The 20,554-nt window shown below is 36.3% G+C and overlaps 1 protein-coding gene and 1 pseudogene across 1 annotated transcript; both read right to left on the bottom strand.

Moving 5' to 3' along the window:
• Positions 1–939: 939 nt before the first annotated feature.
• Positions 940–5,408, bottom strand: LOC133516021 (uncharacterized). Its single transcript, XM_061848698.1, has 6 exons — positions 5,311–5,408; positions 5,206–5,242; positions 3,838–3,927; positions 3,378–3,461; positions 1,138–1,179; positions 940–1,013 (listed from the first exon to the last, which is right to left on the bottom strand). The coding sequence occupies exons 1-6, from the start codon at positions 5,353–5,355 to the stop codon at positions 982–984; spliced, it is 330 nt and encodes a 109-aa protein (XP_061704682.1). The 5' UTR covers positions 5,356–5,408; the 3' UTR covers positions 940–981.
• Positions 5,409–18,250: 12,842 nt separating this feature from the next.
• On the bottom strand, positions 18,251–20,269 carry LOC133516020 (uncharacterized; annotated as a pseudogene).
• Between the last annotated feature and the right edge of the window lie 285 nt (positions 20,270–20,554).

The following is a 20,554-nucleotide window of genomic DNA, read 5'->3' as shown; positions in this document are numbered from 1 at the left end:
GCAAACTTCGTTTTCTGAATTATTACAAACTATACGAGACAATGCACTTGAGCGGCACTCATACAAACTAAAACGGTCTGAGAACGCCTGAACAAGCCTGGTCTAAAGTAGTTTAAACTCATCCAGAACTCAATCTCAACTGCTACTCGGGAAGGTTCCTCAAGAGTCCGTTAATAGACACCGAGGCAATGACCGCTGTCAACGTATTTCCGCAACGCGTCATCGTTGTTGTCAACTAAGAAACCTCGATCAAGTTCACTAACTAACCTGATAAATAAATAATAAATGATAAACATTCTCTTGTTTCAAAATTTAACCTTTTTGGTGTATAATATGATATGATATAATATTTCATATTTACTTATTTCATATTATTACATTGCATTATAAATTATTGTCAATATTTAAGAATTCATATTATGATCGTCAAGAGTACATTATAAAATACTAAAATACAAGATATTGTAACAAACAATATTATGATTATGATTAGGTACAAACATTATGATTGGATTTATTTTAATATCGATATAAGAATTATATGCCTTCTTTACGAGTAGAATTTTTTTTTAAAGCCAAACATTACCTACCTATATAGACTTAGACAAGCTTTCATGGAAACGTATTTGCAATATAGTGTCGAAAGTTTCAACATAGTCATACATTATTTATGTGGAGTCCCTCTATCGTCAACAGTTTCTAAAAATCAATATCGAGAAAAAATCACAGTAGGTAACAGAAGCTTGAGCCTAATCAAATAAACCGAGTGAAAGTTAAAATTGAACGAAGTGGGAATCTCAGTGCTGAATTATTCATTAATTTCAGAAGAGCAACGTGCAACGTCTTAAGAAGCTAGGTTTTTAGGGATTGGAAGTGTGTAGGTACATACGGCAAGACAGTATCAAGATATCAAGGTGAAAATAATTGCCATGGCACATATCAAATGCGCAAACATACTATATTGAAATTATTGTTTTCAAACTATTCTTCCCAGCGCACTGGTTTTTCGGCACCTGCAACAAAATAAGGACTTGCAAAATGTTTGTGTTTATTCAATAACAATCTGATTTAATTTATTATTTACAGTTTATAAAATATCGCAGCGCAAGGCAGGTATCGTATCACAGAAAAACTTACGGTAAAAAAATGCATGACGTTTTTTGCGTCGCTCATCCGAAGCTGAAATATTTAGTCAACATATTGTACATTAAAATTTCAAAATTTTCTATTTTCTAGTATAATATTAATTAGTTTAAGTAAAGTTATATTCGGACTCGTGCGCCAAGAGTTCCAGTTACATACAATTAAAAATCGCAATCCTGGTTGCTTTTTTTTACGAGCTTTAACGAAATAATTCTGCGACGAGCGGATTTGGAGTCGGACTGGCGCACCGATCGAGATTTTCGTGAAAACATTAATTTTTACGTACCAAAGAATATTCTAAAATATTATGAATGCGAAAGTTTGCCGATTTGGATGTTCTAGCTTAATCACACAAAATGGCTGAACGAATTTCGTTAAAGTTTACCAACATATTATATTGTCCAATTTACAGAGGTTTTTAAATTGAAAAGCTATATGAGATACATTTTGTCACAGGGATACTACCCTATGAAAATGGTGAAATGAGGATCGAAAGTGCGGAATACTAAGCGGGGGAGGTCTACGCGAACAAAGAAGACGAAGCATAGGAAATATGATGTAATTCAAAATCATCTCTTAACTATAAACTTCCCTTCTCTCCCACATTATTCATACATTTTTGCTTTTAAGGGTTAGGTTAAGTTAGTTGAATAAAAACTGGTGCGTGAAGGGCTTTTTTTTGCCATCGCAAAAAGAACCTTTAAATTAGAAACGTGATGTCCGTGACAGGTAATATACAAAAAACGTAAAGGTTACACACGGTTCAAAATGTTTAAATTTATTATACTAGCGAGCATAGTTGTCGTCCTTGTTGTTTACTCCTAGTGCTTACTGGTATATTAAGACCTGAGCAAGTGGAAAATTCCTGACTTGAACCACGAGCTTGGTGCGTGAAGAATAACTTTAGATTCTAAACTACAGTGGGGTCCCCATATTGCTACTCTTTCGAATAGACTGAGTTCTGCAGCTTTTGCAGTGAGCTAGATCCGTCAGTAACAGACGTGAAAACAGCTCGATTAGTTTACTTTAGTTACTTTCATAGCATTATGTCATATGGTATTTTACTATGGGGCAGTGCTTCAGAGATAAATACCATTTTTGTTCTGCAGAAGAGGGCTATTCGAGCAATATATAAAATGAACCATAGAGACTCACTTAGAGATAAATTTAAGGACATTGACATAATGACAGTGCACTGTCAATACATTTATGAGAATATTCTGTATGTGCATAAAAATATTGCCTATTTTAAGAAAAATGTGACATTCATAATATTAATACTAGAAATAAACATAAGCTCGCAGTGCCCTTCACTCGGCTCCATAAAATTAAAATATCATTCATGGGTAATTGTGTAAGATTTTATAATAAACTTCCAAACCATATTACTGAGTTATCAATTAATAAATTTAAGAACCATGTAAAGCGTAAACTTATTTCTAAAGCTTATTACACCACACAAGACTACATGAATGATAAAACAACGTGGGATTAATTGTGATTCCAAATGATTAATTATTTATTATATTTGAATAATGATGATGAAATGGATATTCCAATGCATGTACTTCCTTTGTTGTTTTTATTTTTTATTTCATTTGTTTGACATTTAGAATTTATTCTAGAAACATTCTAGACTAGTATTTTTTGTACAATTGTTTTTTTTTTGTTGTATGACGATATTTTGTGAAATTCTTAGTATTCAATTTGATCTATGAATTATATTCATTAGTATTATATATGGAATAATATTTACAACATCAATAAATTGCTCTGATAATTAGCTTAAGATAATTATATGTAATACTGTCTTACTATTCATAAGTGTTTGTTGCTAGCCCTACATGAATAAAGTATATTTGAACTGAACTGAACTGAACTGGTGAGTTTCAATTTTCAAACCCGAAAGGTAATCACGCTTTGCTGCCGAGTTTAACATAACATTTTTTACCTCACCACCGAGAAGAAAATAAATGCTTTTAAATATTTATCACAATCAGTGCTCAAACGCGAATTCTATTAGTAACGTGAAGAAACAACTTAAATTTTGCTTAAAAATACTTTGCATTCTAGAGGATGAAATGCATCTCTGCTTACCTGGTACCAAAGAAAGAACATAGCCTTTCCACGGGTGTGTAAAAATCATAGTCATAACTTGACGCTGACAAGTGGTTCAAAATCAAAATAGTGCAGAAGATGGAGTTGAAGTGTTTACAAATTAAAATTCATCTTACCTTCCCCATTGGCAACTTGGTCGCGTAATATACCTCTTGTAATTTTTGGCCCAGAGTCCACTTCGGCATCAGATCTATCTACACCTACGTAGTAATTTTATATTAATAACCTGTAACTTAATCTGGTCTAAAATAAAATTAGCGCTATAAAAATAATTTAAAGTTGATCTGGGATTTCTAATTTAAGTATTATAAATCATAGGATAATTTTTGAAGTTCCAGCAGCATAGTTATTTTTGTTAAAATGTTAATTATTTAAGTAGGATTAAATGGAAAATATTTATTATTGTTTATTAATATTATTAATGCTAATATATCTTAATATAAACATTACTACACATATAATAAGGTTGACTGGTGGCGAATGCCTTTTGGCATTAAGTCCGCCTTTTGTACGATAAGTTTTCTTTTGTGCAATAAAGTTTAAATAAATAAATACCTAATATATTTATATTCCTACCTGAGTCTGAATTATCTTCATCTGAAGAATTGCGTTCGCGTTCTATTGTTTTTTTTTGCTCTTCTTCCGATTTGCTGCGACTGCCACGTTCTGGAATCGATCCATTATATATTAATGATAACATTAAAAAAGGGAATGCTGGTTTGTGTTGGTAGGGGTACAGTTATAACAATTTTATTTTCAATTCAATTCATTTATTTCAGTCCAAAATAGGCCGCGTATATTACTTTTCACCACACCAACTGGTAAAGGCCCTCTTGATTGTTCAAAAACGAATGAGAAAATTGTACTTTATCCACAGGTGGGGCAAAGTAATCAAATGCAAATTTTAAGTGGTTTCCTTATGTTAGCTAGTAGAATTGACTTTTGAATGATTATTTTTTTATTACGTTCATTTGGATTTGATTTCATTAGAATTTTTTGGTACCTATTCCATAGTTCCTCGTGTTGGTGTGGTGAAAAATTTTGTGTTTCACTCGTAGGCAAAGTTTGTTTAACCCTCGTGCATTGAAACCCTCGCAACGCTCAAGATTACACTTCTCGAACCACTCGCTACGCTCGTGGTTCAATTTTGGAATCTTTCGCTTGCTCGGGTATCAATATTAGCACGAGCGGTTAAACAATAACTTTGCCCCCTTGTAAAACAAACAAATATTGATCGCTTATATTATTGCAATACAGCTCAAACAGCTCTTTTGGGTTATGATAAGTTTAAAATGACTAACCTACTTGCTAAGATAGAGCGGCTTGGAGAGCACTGGTGAAGAGTATCCTCAGTCGTCACGTCCCTCAGCCATGTGGACACGACAAGGAAGAGAAGAACCTACTTGCATTATTTTTTCTTCAGCAAGTCATTTTCCAATTTGCGTGCCATTGTTGTAATCGTCCCCATACCGTGGACGGTTATGTATAGTGATGGGGACGGTTATAACATATCCAAATGGAGCCCAATGTAAATAACTGCTTTAAAATTCTTTGCCGAAAACATCACATGAAACAATTCAAATACCGTACACACCACGAGTCGTGTCAAGGTCGTATCATAACAAGATAAAAACAATTGTTTAATTCAAATTTACCTTAAGTCTTTTGAGCAGTGGTGTGTCCGATCCTTGGGTACCTGGGTCAAAATTCTTTTCGTTGTCACGCTTGTTTTTTTGTCTTTAATTAAATAAATAGAAAGACTAGTGCTATTGCATGTATTTTTAGCTGTAGATTACATTTACCACGAAAAACATTTAAAACTAAATTTAAAAAGCTACACTCCGTCACATTTTTTGGGGACAAAAAACAAGACAACAACTAGAATTTTGACCCACCTACTTAAATATACTAGGGTAAAATATACTACAAATATCAGGCTCTTACCGTTTGAGCTCGTACCGTTGGCACATGTTATAAAAATCTGCAAATAATGTTTTTATCAGTCTCTAGTAGCTAAATGTACATATATATTTAGAGGCATCAACTTACTAGAATAAGGAAACATATTGTGCATGCATTTCGGTGGTTAGGCATGGCGGTTCGGCACTAAATACGAATTAAAAAAAAAACACTTCTCGTTACGCTATGAATTTAATTAATTCACATTATAGTGTTTTGGTCAAGTTATCGCGCAGGAAAAATAAAGTTCTATTATATTTTATAGGTACTTACTCGTATTTATGTTATCGTAGATATATTGAAAGTTAAAAATGTAAATAGGTATAGAGTATTGTAAGCTTTTCAAGACACGGGAAGAAAACAAATTTTGCCGTCGAGCGAAACAACTATTTTTTTTAACAAATAGGATTTTTAAATAAGTCTTGTAGTAGATTCATAGCTTGATTTAGAAAAATATTATCCGCATTATACTTGCTTTGGTGTGCACAGCTTTGACATAGGTGCCTTAAAGATCCCCACCAGGGTTGCCCACCTTGTCGTGGTGGAGGGCCTTAGTAGCCGTGGCTTGGTCTCCCACGGTGAAGCGAAGAGGCAACCAGGGACGGCCTGATTGGGGTGCGGGCTGGCTCGAGGAGGACGCTCCAAGTGGGCTTGGTAAGCCCGCTTGTGACGCGTTGGAGGTGGACCGTCGAGGAAGAGGAGTGTCGGTATTGCGGTGAGCCGTTCTCCCTATCCTCGACGGCCGAGGTGGGATCGCAGGGGAAGAGGCGTGATGGTATCACGATGCGCCACTCTCCCTATCCCCTGCGACCTTGGCGGGGCCGTTCCGCTGTAGCGGCGTTGGTGGGGCTGCAGAGGAAGAGGAGTGTCGGTGTTACGGTGTGCCGTTCTCCCTGTCCTCTGCAGCCGAGTTGTGGTTTGCGGCAGAACCATGGACCTCATCTGCCGCCGGGCGCTGGGGAGTTTTCTGGCGCCCGTGGCCTCCTTGTGGCGGGCTCGGGGGGGTCCGCTACACTGCAGGACGGAGGCCGAGGAGGAAGGCGCGTCGAACCATCTGGCGCGCCTCGCGTGAAGGGCCTTCGGGCATTCGCGAAGGAGCCGCTCGCGGGCGGCTGCCGCCGGTGGGGTCGCGGATGAGTACGCAAGCGTTCCTGTAACCCTACCAATAAGGCGGCGAGGTGGCATATGGGGGGTTTTTAGTGGATATACCGTGGGCCTCATTAGCCTAGACGGGAGTCCCACATAACCACTCGGGTCACCCCCCACACCCGGGTGGTATGCGGAATGCATTTTCCCCCCTAGAAAAAAAAAAAGGTGCCTTAAAAATATAATATTCCAGTCTTGTGAGTTGATAATAACTGTACGTATACTCATGTGTGATATAAATAAAATATCATAGGGAAATTCTTACACATATTGACTAAGTCCCACAGTAAGCTCAAGAAGGCTTGTGTTGTGGGTACTCAGACAACGATATATATAATATATAAATACTTAAATACTTACATAGAAAACATCCATGACTCAGGAACAAATAAATGCCCTTACCAGGATCTGAACCCAAGACCATAGTCTTCATAGGCAGGGTCACAACCCACTACGCCAGACCGGTCTTCAAAACCAAATAAACTAATACCAAATACAAACACAACGACCAAAAATATTAGCTTAGATTTTTTTAGGTATTTGTCCTTTTTTTTCTGTATGTATACAGGAAAATCAAATGATTATGATAAATATTTTATGTTCTACATATTTATATCTAAACTTCTATTCTTACCTGAAACGAGAATTATACAAATTGCTAAAACTTGGAGATTTAACTGTTAAAGCTTGCTTTAACCTTACCTCCAGAACTGCAACGAAACGACTGCAGGGGTTTCGCTAAGCGCAGAGAGATTTGCACGTTCCTGGAGAAAAATGAATACAATAAATCTGCTTTTGCCTGCGGATACTCAACCCTAATGGTTCCCACCGACAGAATCTGAAAAAAATCGCATTAACACACACATCGACAGACTAGGCTAGTTTTAGAGAGCTATCTAGTTCATTGTTATTGAAATAAAAGCGATCATAATGAGTCACTTGGTTTGAAACTGAAAACAGCAACTTTCGTAGAATCTTTGGCCTTTAATTATAATATATAAAAAGCGGATTGTATCAACTATTTATACATACAGGTTAGTATTAATGTACTACCAACAATCTATTTCAAGTATATATATAAGCTTTTCAAATTTCATATTATATCCAAATATTAACCAACTTAGTACGGTTACAGACGTTTTGGTAGGACCGGCCTGAGTAAAATAAAATTAAACAAAACACTTCAAGTTTCAGGATGGGTGTCTTCTGACTTTAAAATTTATAAAATGTAGACACAACTGAAGAATCGTAATTAATTAGCTTGAAATTGCCCTATATGGTTAAAGTTAACAAAGGTGTTCTGCTAGCAACGAAAGCTTCTGCTAAATCACACCCATTTATAATGTAATACGAGCGGAGATAATGTGTGCCCCGGGCGAGACAAATTTGCCAACTTTTTCTGTTGAACAACCTCTTTATATGAAATGGTTAGCGCCGAGAAATTCCGCGTAAAGTATTATTAGCAAAGTTGGAATACTAATGTGGGTGATTTCTTTTTAATATAAATAAACATATTTTTAGAATATTGTTAATATTATCGTATCTTTTCATAATTATATAAAATATTCATTTATCGACGCCCGGTCTAGCCTAGTGGGTAGTGACCCTGCCTGTGAAGCCGATGGTCCCGGGTTCAAATCCCGGTAAGGGCATTTATTTGTGTGATGAACGGATATTTGTTCCTGATTCATATCATATAAGCAAAGTATGTATTTATCTAGGTACATATCGTCGCCTAGTACCCATAGTAAATGCTTTGCAAGCAAACTGATTTGGGGCTACGTCGATTCTTATTATTCGATTCCTATATTTATATTCCTTCTAAGGTTAGTATTTTTAACCGACTTCAAGTTTTCAAAAGGAACCTCCTCCTTTTGAAATCTTGAAGTCGGTTAAAAATACTAACCAATCAATTCGGTGTGTATGTTTTTTTTATTGTTTTTATTTAATGTTTGTTATTAAATCATTCCGTCATTTCTGAACCGATTATGATTTTTTTTCCTTGAATCTATATACATACATACAGATTGGTCTCGTTTTTGTCATAACTCAGTTCTGATGATGGGATCCATGAGGAATCGAGGGAACTCTTCAAATGTGAAGAGAATACATATAGTGATTTTTGTATTTTCATCAACAAATCAAGCATTTAAATTTAAAAAGTGACATTTGATGAAGTGGAACTACTGATGATGATCAGAATGGAACTCTTCAACGACGCATAGTTCACGTTTGGCGATTTGTCCTCTTCACTGCGTTTGTGAAGCAAATTAGATTTTTAAAACAAATTATTGTCAAGTTTGAGTTCTGACGATGGGGTCCATGAGGCATCGAGAGAACTCTTCAAATGTTAAAGGCATACATATAGTGAACTTAGTATTTTCATCATCAAATCAAGCATTTACATTTGTAGAGGTGACATTTGATGAAGCGGAACTGCTGATGATGAGCAGAATGGAACTCTTCAACGCCGCATAGTTCACGTTTAGCAATTGGTTCTTTTCGCATGTTTGTGAAGCAGTTAGGTTTTCAAGGTACATTTTTGTCAAGCTTGAGTTTTGATGATGGATTCCATGAGGAATTGAGGGTACTTCTCAACACTTTTAAGCAAGCTCATAGCCATTTTTAATATTATTCATCGGCTTAAAGCAGTCGAAGCTTTGGAAAAAAATTACAACTTAAAATAGGGGTAGGAGTTACCCACATGAAAATTACGTGGCTTAGCGCCATCGTCGAGAACGTGTTTTTACCTTGGGATTTAACTGCTCACTCTTTTGTTCGAAATACGCTTCGAGGCTTATTGGATAAAGGGATTATGAATGTCTCTCCGAATGTTTGCAATCAGATTTTACTTAACCTGTAAGTATAACAATGTATAAAAAATAACATTATGCCTTCTTCGAATTTTGTCTTTGGTAGTATAAGTACCTTTTCTCCAATATGCTCGGAAATATTCGTCTTATTGAAGCAAAAATAGTGCAAGAAGATCTTTATTAATATCAATCTCTACTACTTTTTTCGCGGACGGAAAGTTAATTACTGTATTATTATTCTTTTACCATTTTAAAACATGTTACGATTTGTCATACAATTTCTATTCTGATGTTTATCTCCCCATTCCGTAAATAACGATACTTTATATTACCTACATTTTTAATTTAAAGTACCCTCAAGAAATACTATAAAGGTTTATACTTTACTTATTTTACTTTCCTGGTATATGAAATGAAAAGTAGTGTGTTAAACTCGGATGAAAGAGCTGCGTTAGAGCGCCAATTTACCTCGACAGGAGAAATAACCGGCCAAGAGCATGTCGGGCCACGCTCAGTGTAGGGTTCCGTAGTTACTCTTCCGTCACAATAAGCTAAACTGGAGCTTAAAGTATAGTAAATTGTTAACCAAGGGATGAAACGGTACCTTTCACCCGAGTTAAACAAATAGGCAAATTTGCATAATCAGTACCTAATTAAAGTAAGTCTTTTTACTATGAAGGGAAAACTTTTTGCGATAACTCAAAAACAGCTAAACTGATCATGTCCGCTATAGTTTTCATTTAATGTCTTTCTTAAGCTCTACTTCCACGATTTTTTTCATATTTTTTGGACCTATGGTTCAAAAGTTAGAGGGGGGGGGACACATTTTTTTTTCTTTTGGAGAGATTATCTCCGAATATATTCACTTTATCCAAAAATGTTTCTTGAAAACCCCTATTAGTTTTGAAAGACCTTTCCAACAATACCCCACACTCTAGGGTTGAAGCGAAAAAAAAAATTCACCCCCACTTTACGTGTAGGGGAGGTACCCTAAAAAAATTAAATTTTTAGATTTTATTGTACGACTTTGTCGGCTTTATTGTTTTATATATCCATGCCAAATTTCAGCTTTCTAGCACTAACGACCACGGAGCAAAGCCTCGGACAGACAGACAGACAGACAGACAGACAGACAGACGGACATGGCGAAACTATAAGGGTTCCGTTTTATGCCATTTGGCTACGGAACCCTAAAAAAGAACCGGTTTAGTGGGAGCTAATTCAGCTCACGCACCGAGGGTTCCGTAGTGTAATATCACTGGAATTTCAACTATAATAAACACCCGCAAACGGGATTAAATTGCAAATTAAATATAAAATGTTTTTTTGTTAATATATAAAGTTATCAAGATAGAGGCCTGATTTTATTTTTTCTGTAATCTTTACATTAAAAATTTTTCATTTGTAAACTTCGCAGATAAGATATTTTTTTTCACTATGAAAAAAAAAAATTGTTTTGTATTGTTCAATTTGAGTTCTTTCAAATGATACTAGACTTTGAAATTTTGCCCCCTTTTTATATTAGGCATTTTCCATAGTCCATATAAATAAAATAATACAATTACACTTCTTATATGTCTAGCTTAGCGTTGTTCATTACTATTCCAAATTTCAAATCAATAGCTTAAGTACTTCTGTAGATATTTAACAATGTGACAGACGGCGGACGGACGGACGGACAGAGTCGCACCATATTCCTTATCTACCTTTTTGGTACGGAACCCTAAAAAGAGCGCCTTTCATCCTTTGGTTAACAATCTACTATTTAAGGTTATTAAGTAGCTACATGATAACCTTGATTGACTTGTAGGGAGCTCCCTACATCCATTTTGAGGGCAAAAATCAACGCGCACATTATCGCTAACAACATTTTGGTACGAAAGAGCTCCTCTTCATAGACCGCACATTTTTGTTACGTTGCTTACTTGTTACGTTACATGCGTGTAGTACACAACTAAACCGGTAATTAATACCTGCGTAATTTACATTTCTATTTCTAAACGTTACTAAGAAAACTATTACATAGAAATCGTTACAAGCTTCCTAGCTTTAGAACTATTTTAGTTGTTTTATTTCAGACATATTTGTAAAAGACTGACTGTTTTCTAAAAAAAAAAGAACGTTAAGGAGCGTCCAAAGAGCATATATCACGGAGCGTCTTGATGTCTGGTGTCGTGTACGTCAGCTGTCGTCACTGTCGATCTTTTTTGGGTTGAGAAATGGTTACTATCCGTAGTATGGAAGGTAGAGGCAAGGAATATAATCTCCATAGGCAGAACTATTGCAAAAGTGTCCAGCTGTCAGCTATAAATAATAGTTCCAAATCTCTCCAAAGTAGCGCTAGAGTAGCTAAGAACCTAGGCGCTATTGACGAAGTAAAGTGGGCTGTCTATGATCAAATTTTTTTCTCAAGTATTCTAGGTATTCTAGCGCCACCTATTTATGGTTTTTTGTCGGACACTTTTTGGTATATGGAGATTCTATTCCTTAACTCTACCTTCCATAATCCGTAGGTTTCTTGAAGTCAAAACAAATCAGTACCCCTAGTGTAACTTTGATCGACATCATAACGTGACGAACGCGTTTGCGTTAAGTCTCATTTTGTATAGGATTTTGAGGTTCCAAAACGTCCCGCTTGGCGCGCTCTTTCGAAATCCAATACAAAATGAGACTAAACGCAAACGCGTACGTCACGTTTGGAAATCGAATTTAGTTACACTAGGGGTACTGAAGAAAGAATACTTGGTTAAACAATCTTGTTCCCAGTTACTTTTCTAAATTTTACTAGTATTCCAGCTTTTTAATTTATAGTCTGTTGTTAAATAAAAATAAATGGTTTAATCTAAAGAAACATTATTACCAAAGTAAATACGATTCGTGTCGAAAAAAAAAATGTTCTTAATAACGTATCGATATCATCCCAGGAACACGAAGTATCATTATTAGTTATTTTCGCTATATGGATGGGATGTAATTTGCCTTTTTCGTAAATATAAAGTTTTATTTTATGACCAATCGGTGTAAATTATATTTCGTCAAATATCTTAAACTATAACTCGTCCATCTAATGGTCATCAGCCTCTTCAACAGTGTAGATACTATTGTATTAAATATGATACCTATCTAAATTATGTAGCAAAGGAGGGTGGATTGATAATGTTTTGTTATGTGGATCAGTTAAAGCTGGGCAGTGACTAAGGTAATCCTTAGGTACACCGTAGTCACTGGCTTTGTTCTGATGTAAAGGTGTTTTAAGTTATTCAGCTGCAGGCTGCAGGTGACAAATGGCGGGTATTTTAGTTGTAGGTACAATGAGTCTGGCGGGTCGCGCGTGACCCCACTGCGACTGAAACTATCACAGCATGACTCCTATTCCATGGTACATAAAGTTTACCTTATGATTGTCAATATAACACTTTATTTAGTTATGTTTAGTCGATAGGTATATTTTCAGCTCATTCTGTGATACACACTTATTAGCTTACGGTAAAAATGTTAAAGGTATTTAACTACCTACTTCGTAAGTAAGTATTGAAATAAATAAAACATTACAATCAGTACATTTACTTTTTTTATTTAATTATAAATTTTGTTACGTCTGAACATACTCTGCGGGGTGAATATAATATAGGTCACACTAAACAATTTTTACTACAGAACCAAACCCCGAAATCGCGAGAAAAAATTATATTAGCGTATTCGCTTATTTCGTGTATTTTATGCCTACATATTGAACCTCAGAGTATGATATATTAAAATCAAACTATAGTCAAGCCGGTAATTAGTTCTAGTGAGACAGGTTGAGTTGTGTTTTTCTACAGAAAATACTTTGATTTGAACCTACCTATTTCTTGAATTAATTATTAAAAGCGATATTACGTGAGTTGAAATAGTACCTACGCTTAAGTATTAGGTATGCCAGCCTTAAACAATATCTCAACCTGTGACATAGTATGATATTGTCTGAATTTTTGTTATTCGTATTGTAGCACACCGCCTTCTCAAAATATGAGAGCAGTTTTCACGCGTACAGATTTACTATTTGATTATACTAAGCTAAGCTTCGGTAGTATTTAAATAAAATCGAATAACCACCGTTCGCTTCAAACCAAATTCAAAATAAGCTATTGCAAATATAGAGCTTGCTTCATAACTAATGACTTAAAAATTGTTACCTAACTAGACTTTTCGCATATTATGAGGCATAACAAAGTTTATTACTCTTTAATAGCATGGATGTAGGACGCAGCGCACGCCCGCACACCGTAAGTGGTGAAATAAAATCTGCAATGTCATTTCTCGGGACTGCGCGGTAACTTTGTTTACAGCTAGTACCTATCAAAGGAAATTATGAAGTCTGTAAAATTGGAAGTCATTGCATGATTTTGTTATGAATTTAATTTTTAATTTCATAATAAAATAAAATTATAGTTAGTAGACGTTACGGTATCCTCCGATTTATTGCCTAAAAAAATAGCCAAATGTGTGTCGGGCCACGCATAATGGAGGGTTCTCTTCCTTCACATGATATGAAAAAGCCATACAAGCAAAGGGCGTCACTTCTCAGCACATAGGTCCTTTTAACAAAAAAATATGAATTGGAAAATAGTACCTACATTATTGCAGAGGCCGGGAAATGGCAATTCGTGGATGAGTTCCTGCCAGGGTGCTAAGCCAACGTGCCAATAATTAACGCTCGCTATCACTCTTCCATATTAGCGCGTCAGTGAGTTGCGTTTCGTTTGATTCGGAGCGTTTAAGAGGAAAGGGGACGGTCGCTTTTCCATACAAACATAGTCCTCATTTTCCTCTCTGGATATTAGCATTATTGAAAATAGTTTTGCATAATTTTATGTATATTAGTATAGCTATGCCCCTACGTTTGACTTTTTTCGATTGTTTGATTATTGTAAAAATTAGGAGCCAAAAACAAATTTTATAAATAATTTTAAATGCTCGTAAGTCTAATAACAATTATTATTATTTTTTAAACGTAGAGGCATAGCTGTGTTGATATACAAAAAAATGTGTTAAAATATTTTCAATAATGTTAACATCCAGACATCCAGAGAGGAAAATGAGGACTACGTTTGTATGAAAAGGCGATTTCGCGCGAGTCCTCCACGTTGGCTACGCACCCAGGCCCTTTGTTATGGAGATAATTTGAAGCCCCATGGAAGGACATAGGATAGTTTTTATCAATCATCATCATCGTTCCGCGCAGACGAAGGTGTGGGATGAAACTAATACGAGTACCTAACTTATATTAATATTACATATTGGGTTTCTAAAATAGGTATAACCTCAACAATGAGGGCCCGGGCACAAATCCTACCTTATTAGTTTTATTCGTAAAGTGCACATAAATGAGGCACAGACTATTGTACGAACTTTTATATTAGTTCACATCTCATATCAAATCTATATAAAATAAGCTACAGAGGATTATTTGAGATAAGTTTTCACCCCATACCTCAAACCGTTTCTACATCTCCCCGTTTCTATGGGGTGCGTCCTATAATATATACGCACTTTTGGAATAATTTCAGTTTACAAACGTTAAAAATGTATACTAATCTTATGTATAATAAAGTAAACGTATACTTTCAATTAGTATAACATAAAAATAATATAACATACGACATACATATGGCTGTTTGGTATAATATACATATAAGTTAAGCTCATTTCATATAACTGTCATAATATATACATATTAAAATATAAATATCATCTTATATAATTAAGTAGTAAAATTAGTAGGATGACCTAGAATTTCAAACCTCATAGAACACACTGCTAGAAAAAAAACTGCTAAAAGTGGGTTAGGTTAGGTTAGAACTGTGACTGGCCGGGACCCCGCCCTGGGATTTGGAGGCAAAAGCCCTGGCGGAAATATATAGGCGGATTGCAGAGGCGCGAGCTAGAGGCCAGGAGCCTATGCTCGAGGAGGTGAAACGCTGGCGGATAAATGCTCGCGTCACGGTTCTCCAAAACTGGGGCGAGAGGCTGGAAAACCCATGCGCCGGTCACTGGACAGTCGGCGCGATTCAGCCTGTCCTCGAAAAATGGATCGGGAGACAACACGGTGTGGTGTCTTTCCACCTCGCACAGGTACTCTCGGGCCATGGGTGTTTTGGCAAATACCTGTGTGAGAAATCCAGACGGGAGCCAACGCCAGCGTGTCACCACTGTACCAGTGCAGAAGACACGGCGCAACACACACTGGCGGATTGTCCAAGTTGGGTTGCACCGCGCAACAATTTGGTTGCGACCATCGGGGTTGATCTGTCGTTGCAGGCCGTCGTAAAGGCAATGACGGAAAGCAAACGATGCTGGAAAGCCATGACCACTTTCTGTGAGGTGGTCATGACCCAAAAGGAAGTTGCGGAGCGTGCGCGGGAAGAGGCTGCGGAAGCTCACCCGCTGCGGCGCAAAAGGGCCGGGCGGAGGCGGGTCGCCCACGACCGTCGCCTGCCGCCTTAACGAGGACCTATGGGTGGCAGTCGTTCGGGGCCGACAGCCATCCGACTGAAACTAGGTCCTCGAGGTGAAGGGCGAGTCAAAACCTAGGCTTGCCCCAAATGCCGGTTGGGAAATCAATTTCCCGGAGAAGAGGCTTATAGCCGTCTGCTGCGAGGTCATGGTGGTGTGCACTGGTGTTCCCGTGGCCTCGCTTTACAGCACCGAGGCGACAAACAGGTGGTTTTAGTGGGTATACCGGACTCACTTGGGAGTCCCACATAACCACCCGGGTCCGTCCCCGCGCCCGGGTGGTATGCGTAATGCATTTCCCCTGTATAAAAAAAAAAAAAAAAAAAAAAAAAAAAAAAAAAAAAAAAAAAAAAAAAAAAGGTTAGAACTGTGACCCCCTAGATAAATAAATTGTTTCCAGAATAGGTAGCAGGTTACGTTAGAACTCTGAGGCTTCGGAAAAAGAAACTGTTAACAGAAAAGTGGGTTAGGTTAGGTTAGAACTGTGACCCTCTAGATAAAGAAATTAGCACCAGAATTACCACAGAAAAAAGCTGCAATCTGTAATAGATAAATACGGAGCAAACTACGTTGAAATATAAATTCGCATAGTATAGATGTTTCAAATACATTGCTCATTTCATAATAATTTAAAAAAAACCAATACACACACAACACAAACACAAATAGTAGGCGCTTATTTTTAATGTATGATATTTGTTTTGTATATTATATTATTTCAACGTTATACCTTTCTAATGTTATCGTAAACAATGACATATGTAGTGTTTATTATACAATTTACAATTATAGAATTCGTTGTTATACATATTGCATGTTATTGCAATTGAATGTTATTCCGATCAAAATTATACAAATTGAATTTATACATTCAGAGTGATATATTATAGGTTTGTATACGTTCTATTACTTACCCGTTTCTATGGCGCGGGTCATTGCGCTAACGGGGGTTTGTCTCTGGTTTGCTCACTTTGGCTCAGCCGAGGAGAATCCAGCAAGAAGCTTAGCTATTATAGTTCCGGCGAATGATGGAGTGATCCTTCTCTGGTACGCGGCAATACAGGCAGGGGACTAAACTTGTTGTCGCCTGCATACAGAAAATACCAGTTTACAGCACGTGTGCAGAGCAGTGGCCCTCGTTAGCACATCTCGCCCGCTACCTGTCATACTGAGACCACGCCACGTGTGATAAGGGGGGTTCGCGCTTGATGTGCCAAGGGACGGCTTGGCAGCATGAGCCGGAACAATGAAACATTGCTGTATTTTTAAAATTATTGTTTGTAGTAGCAGTGTAGTTTACTTATTTAACTTTCCAGACATTTGCAATGTAAAACTTTGCGTGATGAATGCGTGATCATTCGCAAATCGTGTTCAATGTAAAACACACTTTCAAATTGCATTTTATTTTACCGAATGGCCAATGTGGTAACTCAACCCAATTATTCGTACGATTTTTCTTCTTCAAATGTATGTTCAACAAAAAGTTTATTTCTGTAAGTTAACATCGTACGTACGATGAAAACAGTTGGTTCTGTTGGTCTGTACATGTGAAAGCAACTATAGCAGGCAGGTAATGATACTTTAACTTACTATATCTTATCTTATACTTTTAAACGAGCAATTCTTGTATATATATATATTTCTGTGATCTCGGAAACGGCTCTAACGATTTCGCTGAAATTTGGTAGGTATATGGGGGTTTTTGGGGGTATACAATCGATCTAGATAGTCTTATGTTTGGGAAAACGCGTGTTTTCGAGTTTTCATGCGTTTTTCTTTCGACGCAGAATATGGTCGCTAATTTCGTTTTGCCGGCCACTGTCCGTCTGGTCCAGCGGGTTAAGACGCGGATGGCGAGAAACAAGTGTTACGGGTTCGAATCTCGCCCGGTGACTAACTTATGTTTTTTTTTTATATGTTCAAGTTTATATATAATTTTTAAAATTTTATTGTATTTAGACAAGTTTAATTTAGTAAAAAAATTAGTTAAGATTTTCACCTATGCACCACCATATTACAATAAATAGTTATAACCGAGCAAAGCTCGGTCGCCCAGGTACTTTTTCTATTATACAAACAATTAACAACAAATAGACAAGTATCATAATCAAAATTATACATAATTTTGTTGAAAAACTTTGAAACTAAAAACCTCAAAGCGATCCAAAAGCGGTATTGTGCCACATATGACGAAATTTCATCGGTTTATATACTTATACTAACCTAACCTAACCTAGCTTTGTTTATGGCAATACTTAAGGCATTAAGTCCGCCATTTGTACCTTCATGTATTGTGCAATAAAGATTAAATAAATACTGAAGAGTTACGCGTTTCTAAGAATATTTTCCGTAGGTTCAAAATGTATGTCAGTTATGTAACGGTCCATATATCATGTATGGTTAACTGCGTTACAAAAGTGGGATTAGAAATAACCCAAAATTTGTTAGGTTTAAAAAAAAAGGACAGGGTACACTTTCTTCTGAAAATGACCGTACATGCAGTGTTGACTCTCTTAATCTTCAAAAAAATGAATATAAAAGTGCTCGGGTCTATAGGAAATTTAAAACAAATAACAGAAATAAGAAAAATCGTTTATTTGTTGTATTACATATGCGAGTCATTGACAATTATGGAAACGTAATACAAAAAAAATCTCGCCCTAGTTACACAACATCTTTTGGATCAATTTCATATGCCTCCAATGCCTGCTCGATGGCTTCGTCAACGGCCAATATATTCTTTTCGGTGTCATTAATAATTGATTCGAACTGAAGCCACTTTTCCTGGCGAATGGATGTTATGGCATTATACACTTTGGTCTTTAAGTTGAAAACGTTGGTTGTTTCAAACGAGAATGAGCTCGAAAGGATATGTTCCCACAATAGTTCGGTCATAGACAGGTCATGATAATTTTCTGGAAGACGTAGAACTTCATGTCCATGGGCTTGAAAAATCAGATCTAGTTGATACTGCCTATCCTTAACGGGACATCGTGCAATGAGATCATATAATTCGGCTTTACGCATACTCGGCGAGCATGGAATGTTATTACGCTGTAACCAGTTTAACATTTCGGCCTTAGAATGGTGCCTAGATATTGGTTCAATAACCGTTTTTTCCATGCAGCGGACTGTTATCCATTATTATGACACTTGAAGCTTTCATAAAAGACAAAACAATGTCACTAATCCATTTGCTGAAATCTTCCGCGTTAGCTTGATTACAAAATAATCCTTTTTCCAGTCCGTTTTTGGATACAATATGGAAGAAGACGTATCCTTCATTTTTGGTAACGTCTTCACGATCATCAAGCCAAGGCTTTTTAAAAGTTTTGTTCAAATCTATTATTCTTTCGTCTATGTAGTAAATTGCTTTGGAAGAAGCTCTTAACTTAGTTATCTTTTTTAAATATCGAAATCTTTCATAAGTAAATTTAGGATCTTCGGCTATAATATGACCATAATTAGTATTCATCGGTTTATATCCCAATTGTTTCATAGCACGGCACAAATTATCTAAGTTTGGTACCTTAACTTTCTCCTTTATTTTCTCGTAAATATCATTAAACGAAAATGACTCTTGCTGCGAATACATTGTTCTTAATGAATCATTTATAACAGCTCGATCAAATAAATCAGGTCGATAGGTAACGTTTTCAGAGTTCAATACGGCATTTAATACGTGTTCTGTTGTATCCGTGTAATACAATACTCTTTCTCTATATAATTCTAAAGGTCTCTGCAAACCATGAACACTTTCATATTTACATTTTTCAAATATTTTACGTAATATATCCTGGTTTTGGCAATCAAGTGCTCTTTTTTCGTTTTCATCACCATCAACTTTTGCCATTGTCACACTGGAACAATAATTAGAGAAATATATTAACTAAAATAAGTAAAGCAATTACAAAATAATACTGAATAGTGAAACCAAATAACGACATTTCGTTTATTTACACGTTATGTGATAGCAGAAAATACACAGTCAACAGCAAACATATATTTAAATAAATGGAACTTACCTAATGGGCTAAACACACAACTTATGGTTTATTACACTGTTAACTGAATATAAATACGTGTCGTCAATTTATCGCAGACGCTGCCGCCGAACTGACTAAGGGAGCCGAACGCGGCGTACGCAGTGGCATGAGGGGAGGGGTAGCAGAGTTCAATGGACGAAAGAGCGCGCTATAGCTTAGCAACGCATGTGTATAAACGAGACAGAAAGATCACCTGTCTGGTTGGTTTTGGTGCGCTGATAGGCAAACGAAAGTCGTTTTGTTGTTGTTATTGCAAATTGCAAAGCTGATTATAATATAAAGGAGTCAAACTAATTTTTAGTTATATTTTGTTATGGTTTGTATATGAAACAACTATGGATATTGTAAAACAAATTCGCCTGTTTGAAATTCGTTCATAAGTTTGACACATATTATTTTTTACACACATTTTTTTACGAAAACAACTGCCATCTGAACATCCAGTTCCAATCTAAAGGTGAAACTAGGCCTTACTGGGATAAGCAAATAGGCATAGCATATAAATTGTTACCTATATTGTAATATTACCTATTATTAAATAATAAGCACTAAGCTAGCGGATATATACGTACTTACATACGTAGTAGGTACACATTTTCAATAATAGTTTGTATTACTTAATGATAACGTAGGCATATCCTAACAAAGTTCCTCGCTGTTATTATGAGAGAGATTAGAGTACACTACTTAATAAAACTCGGACGAGTTTTGTATTATGTTCGCTTCAATACTTTCATGATTAGAGTATTATTTAGCTCCGTAACTAGCTAAGTCTTACAATTAAATAACTCTGTCATCTACCACCTACGCTACGTAGAAACGGTACTTAATGAT

This window comes from Cydia pomonella, chromosome 3 (assembly GCF_033807575.1).
Source record: "Cydia pomonella isolate Wapato2018A chromosome 3, ilCydPomo1, whole genome shotgun sequence".
Taxonomy (NCBI): Eukaryota; Metazoa; Arthropoda; class Insecta; order Lepidoptera; family Tortricidae; genus Cydia; species Cydia pomonella.
Note: the sequence above shows the minus strand (reverse complement) of the source record. Positions and strands in the feature narration are given on the sequence as shown.

What these genes read in the sequence shown, in the direction of transcription:
- LOC133516021 (XM_061848698.1), bottom strand. Translation starts at nt 5,355, where the DNA reads ATGCCTAACCACCGAAATGCATGCACAATATGTTTCCTTATTCTA. An exon ending in CAACGGTACGAGCTCAAACG is followed by an intron (nt 3,928 to 5,205) that starts GTAAGAGCCTGA and finishes GATCGATTCCAG; the next exon opens with AACGTGGCAGTCGCAGCAAA. An exon ending in CCAAGTTGCCAATGGGGAAG is followed by an intron (nt 1,180 to 3,377) that starts GTAAGATGAATT and finishes TAAATATTTCAG; the next exon opens with CTTCGGATGAGCGACGCAAA.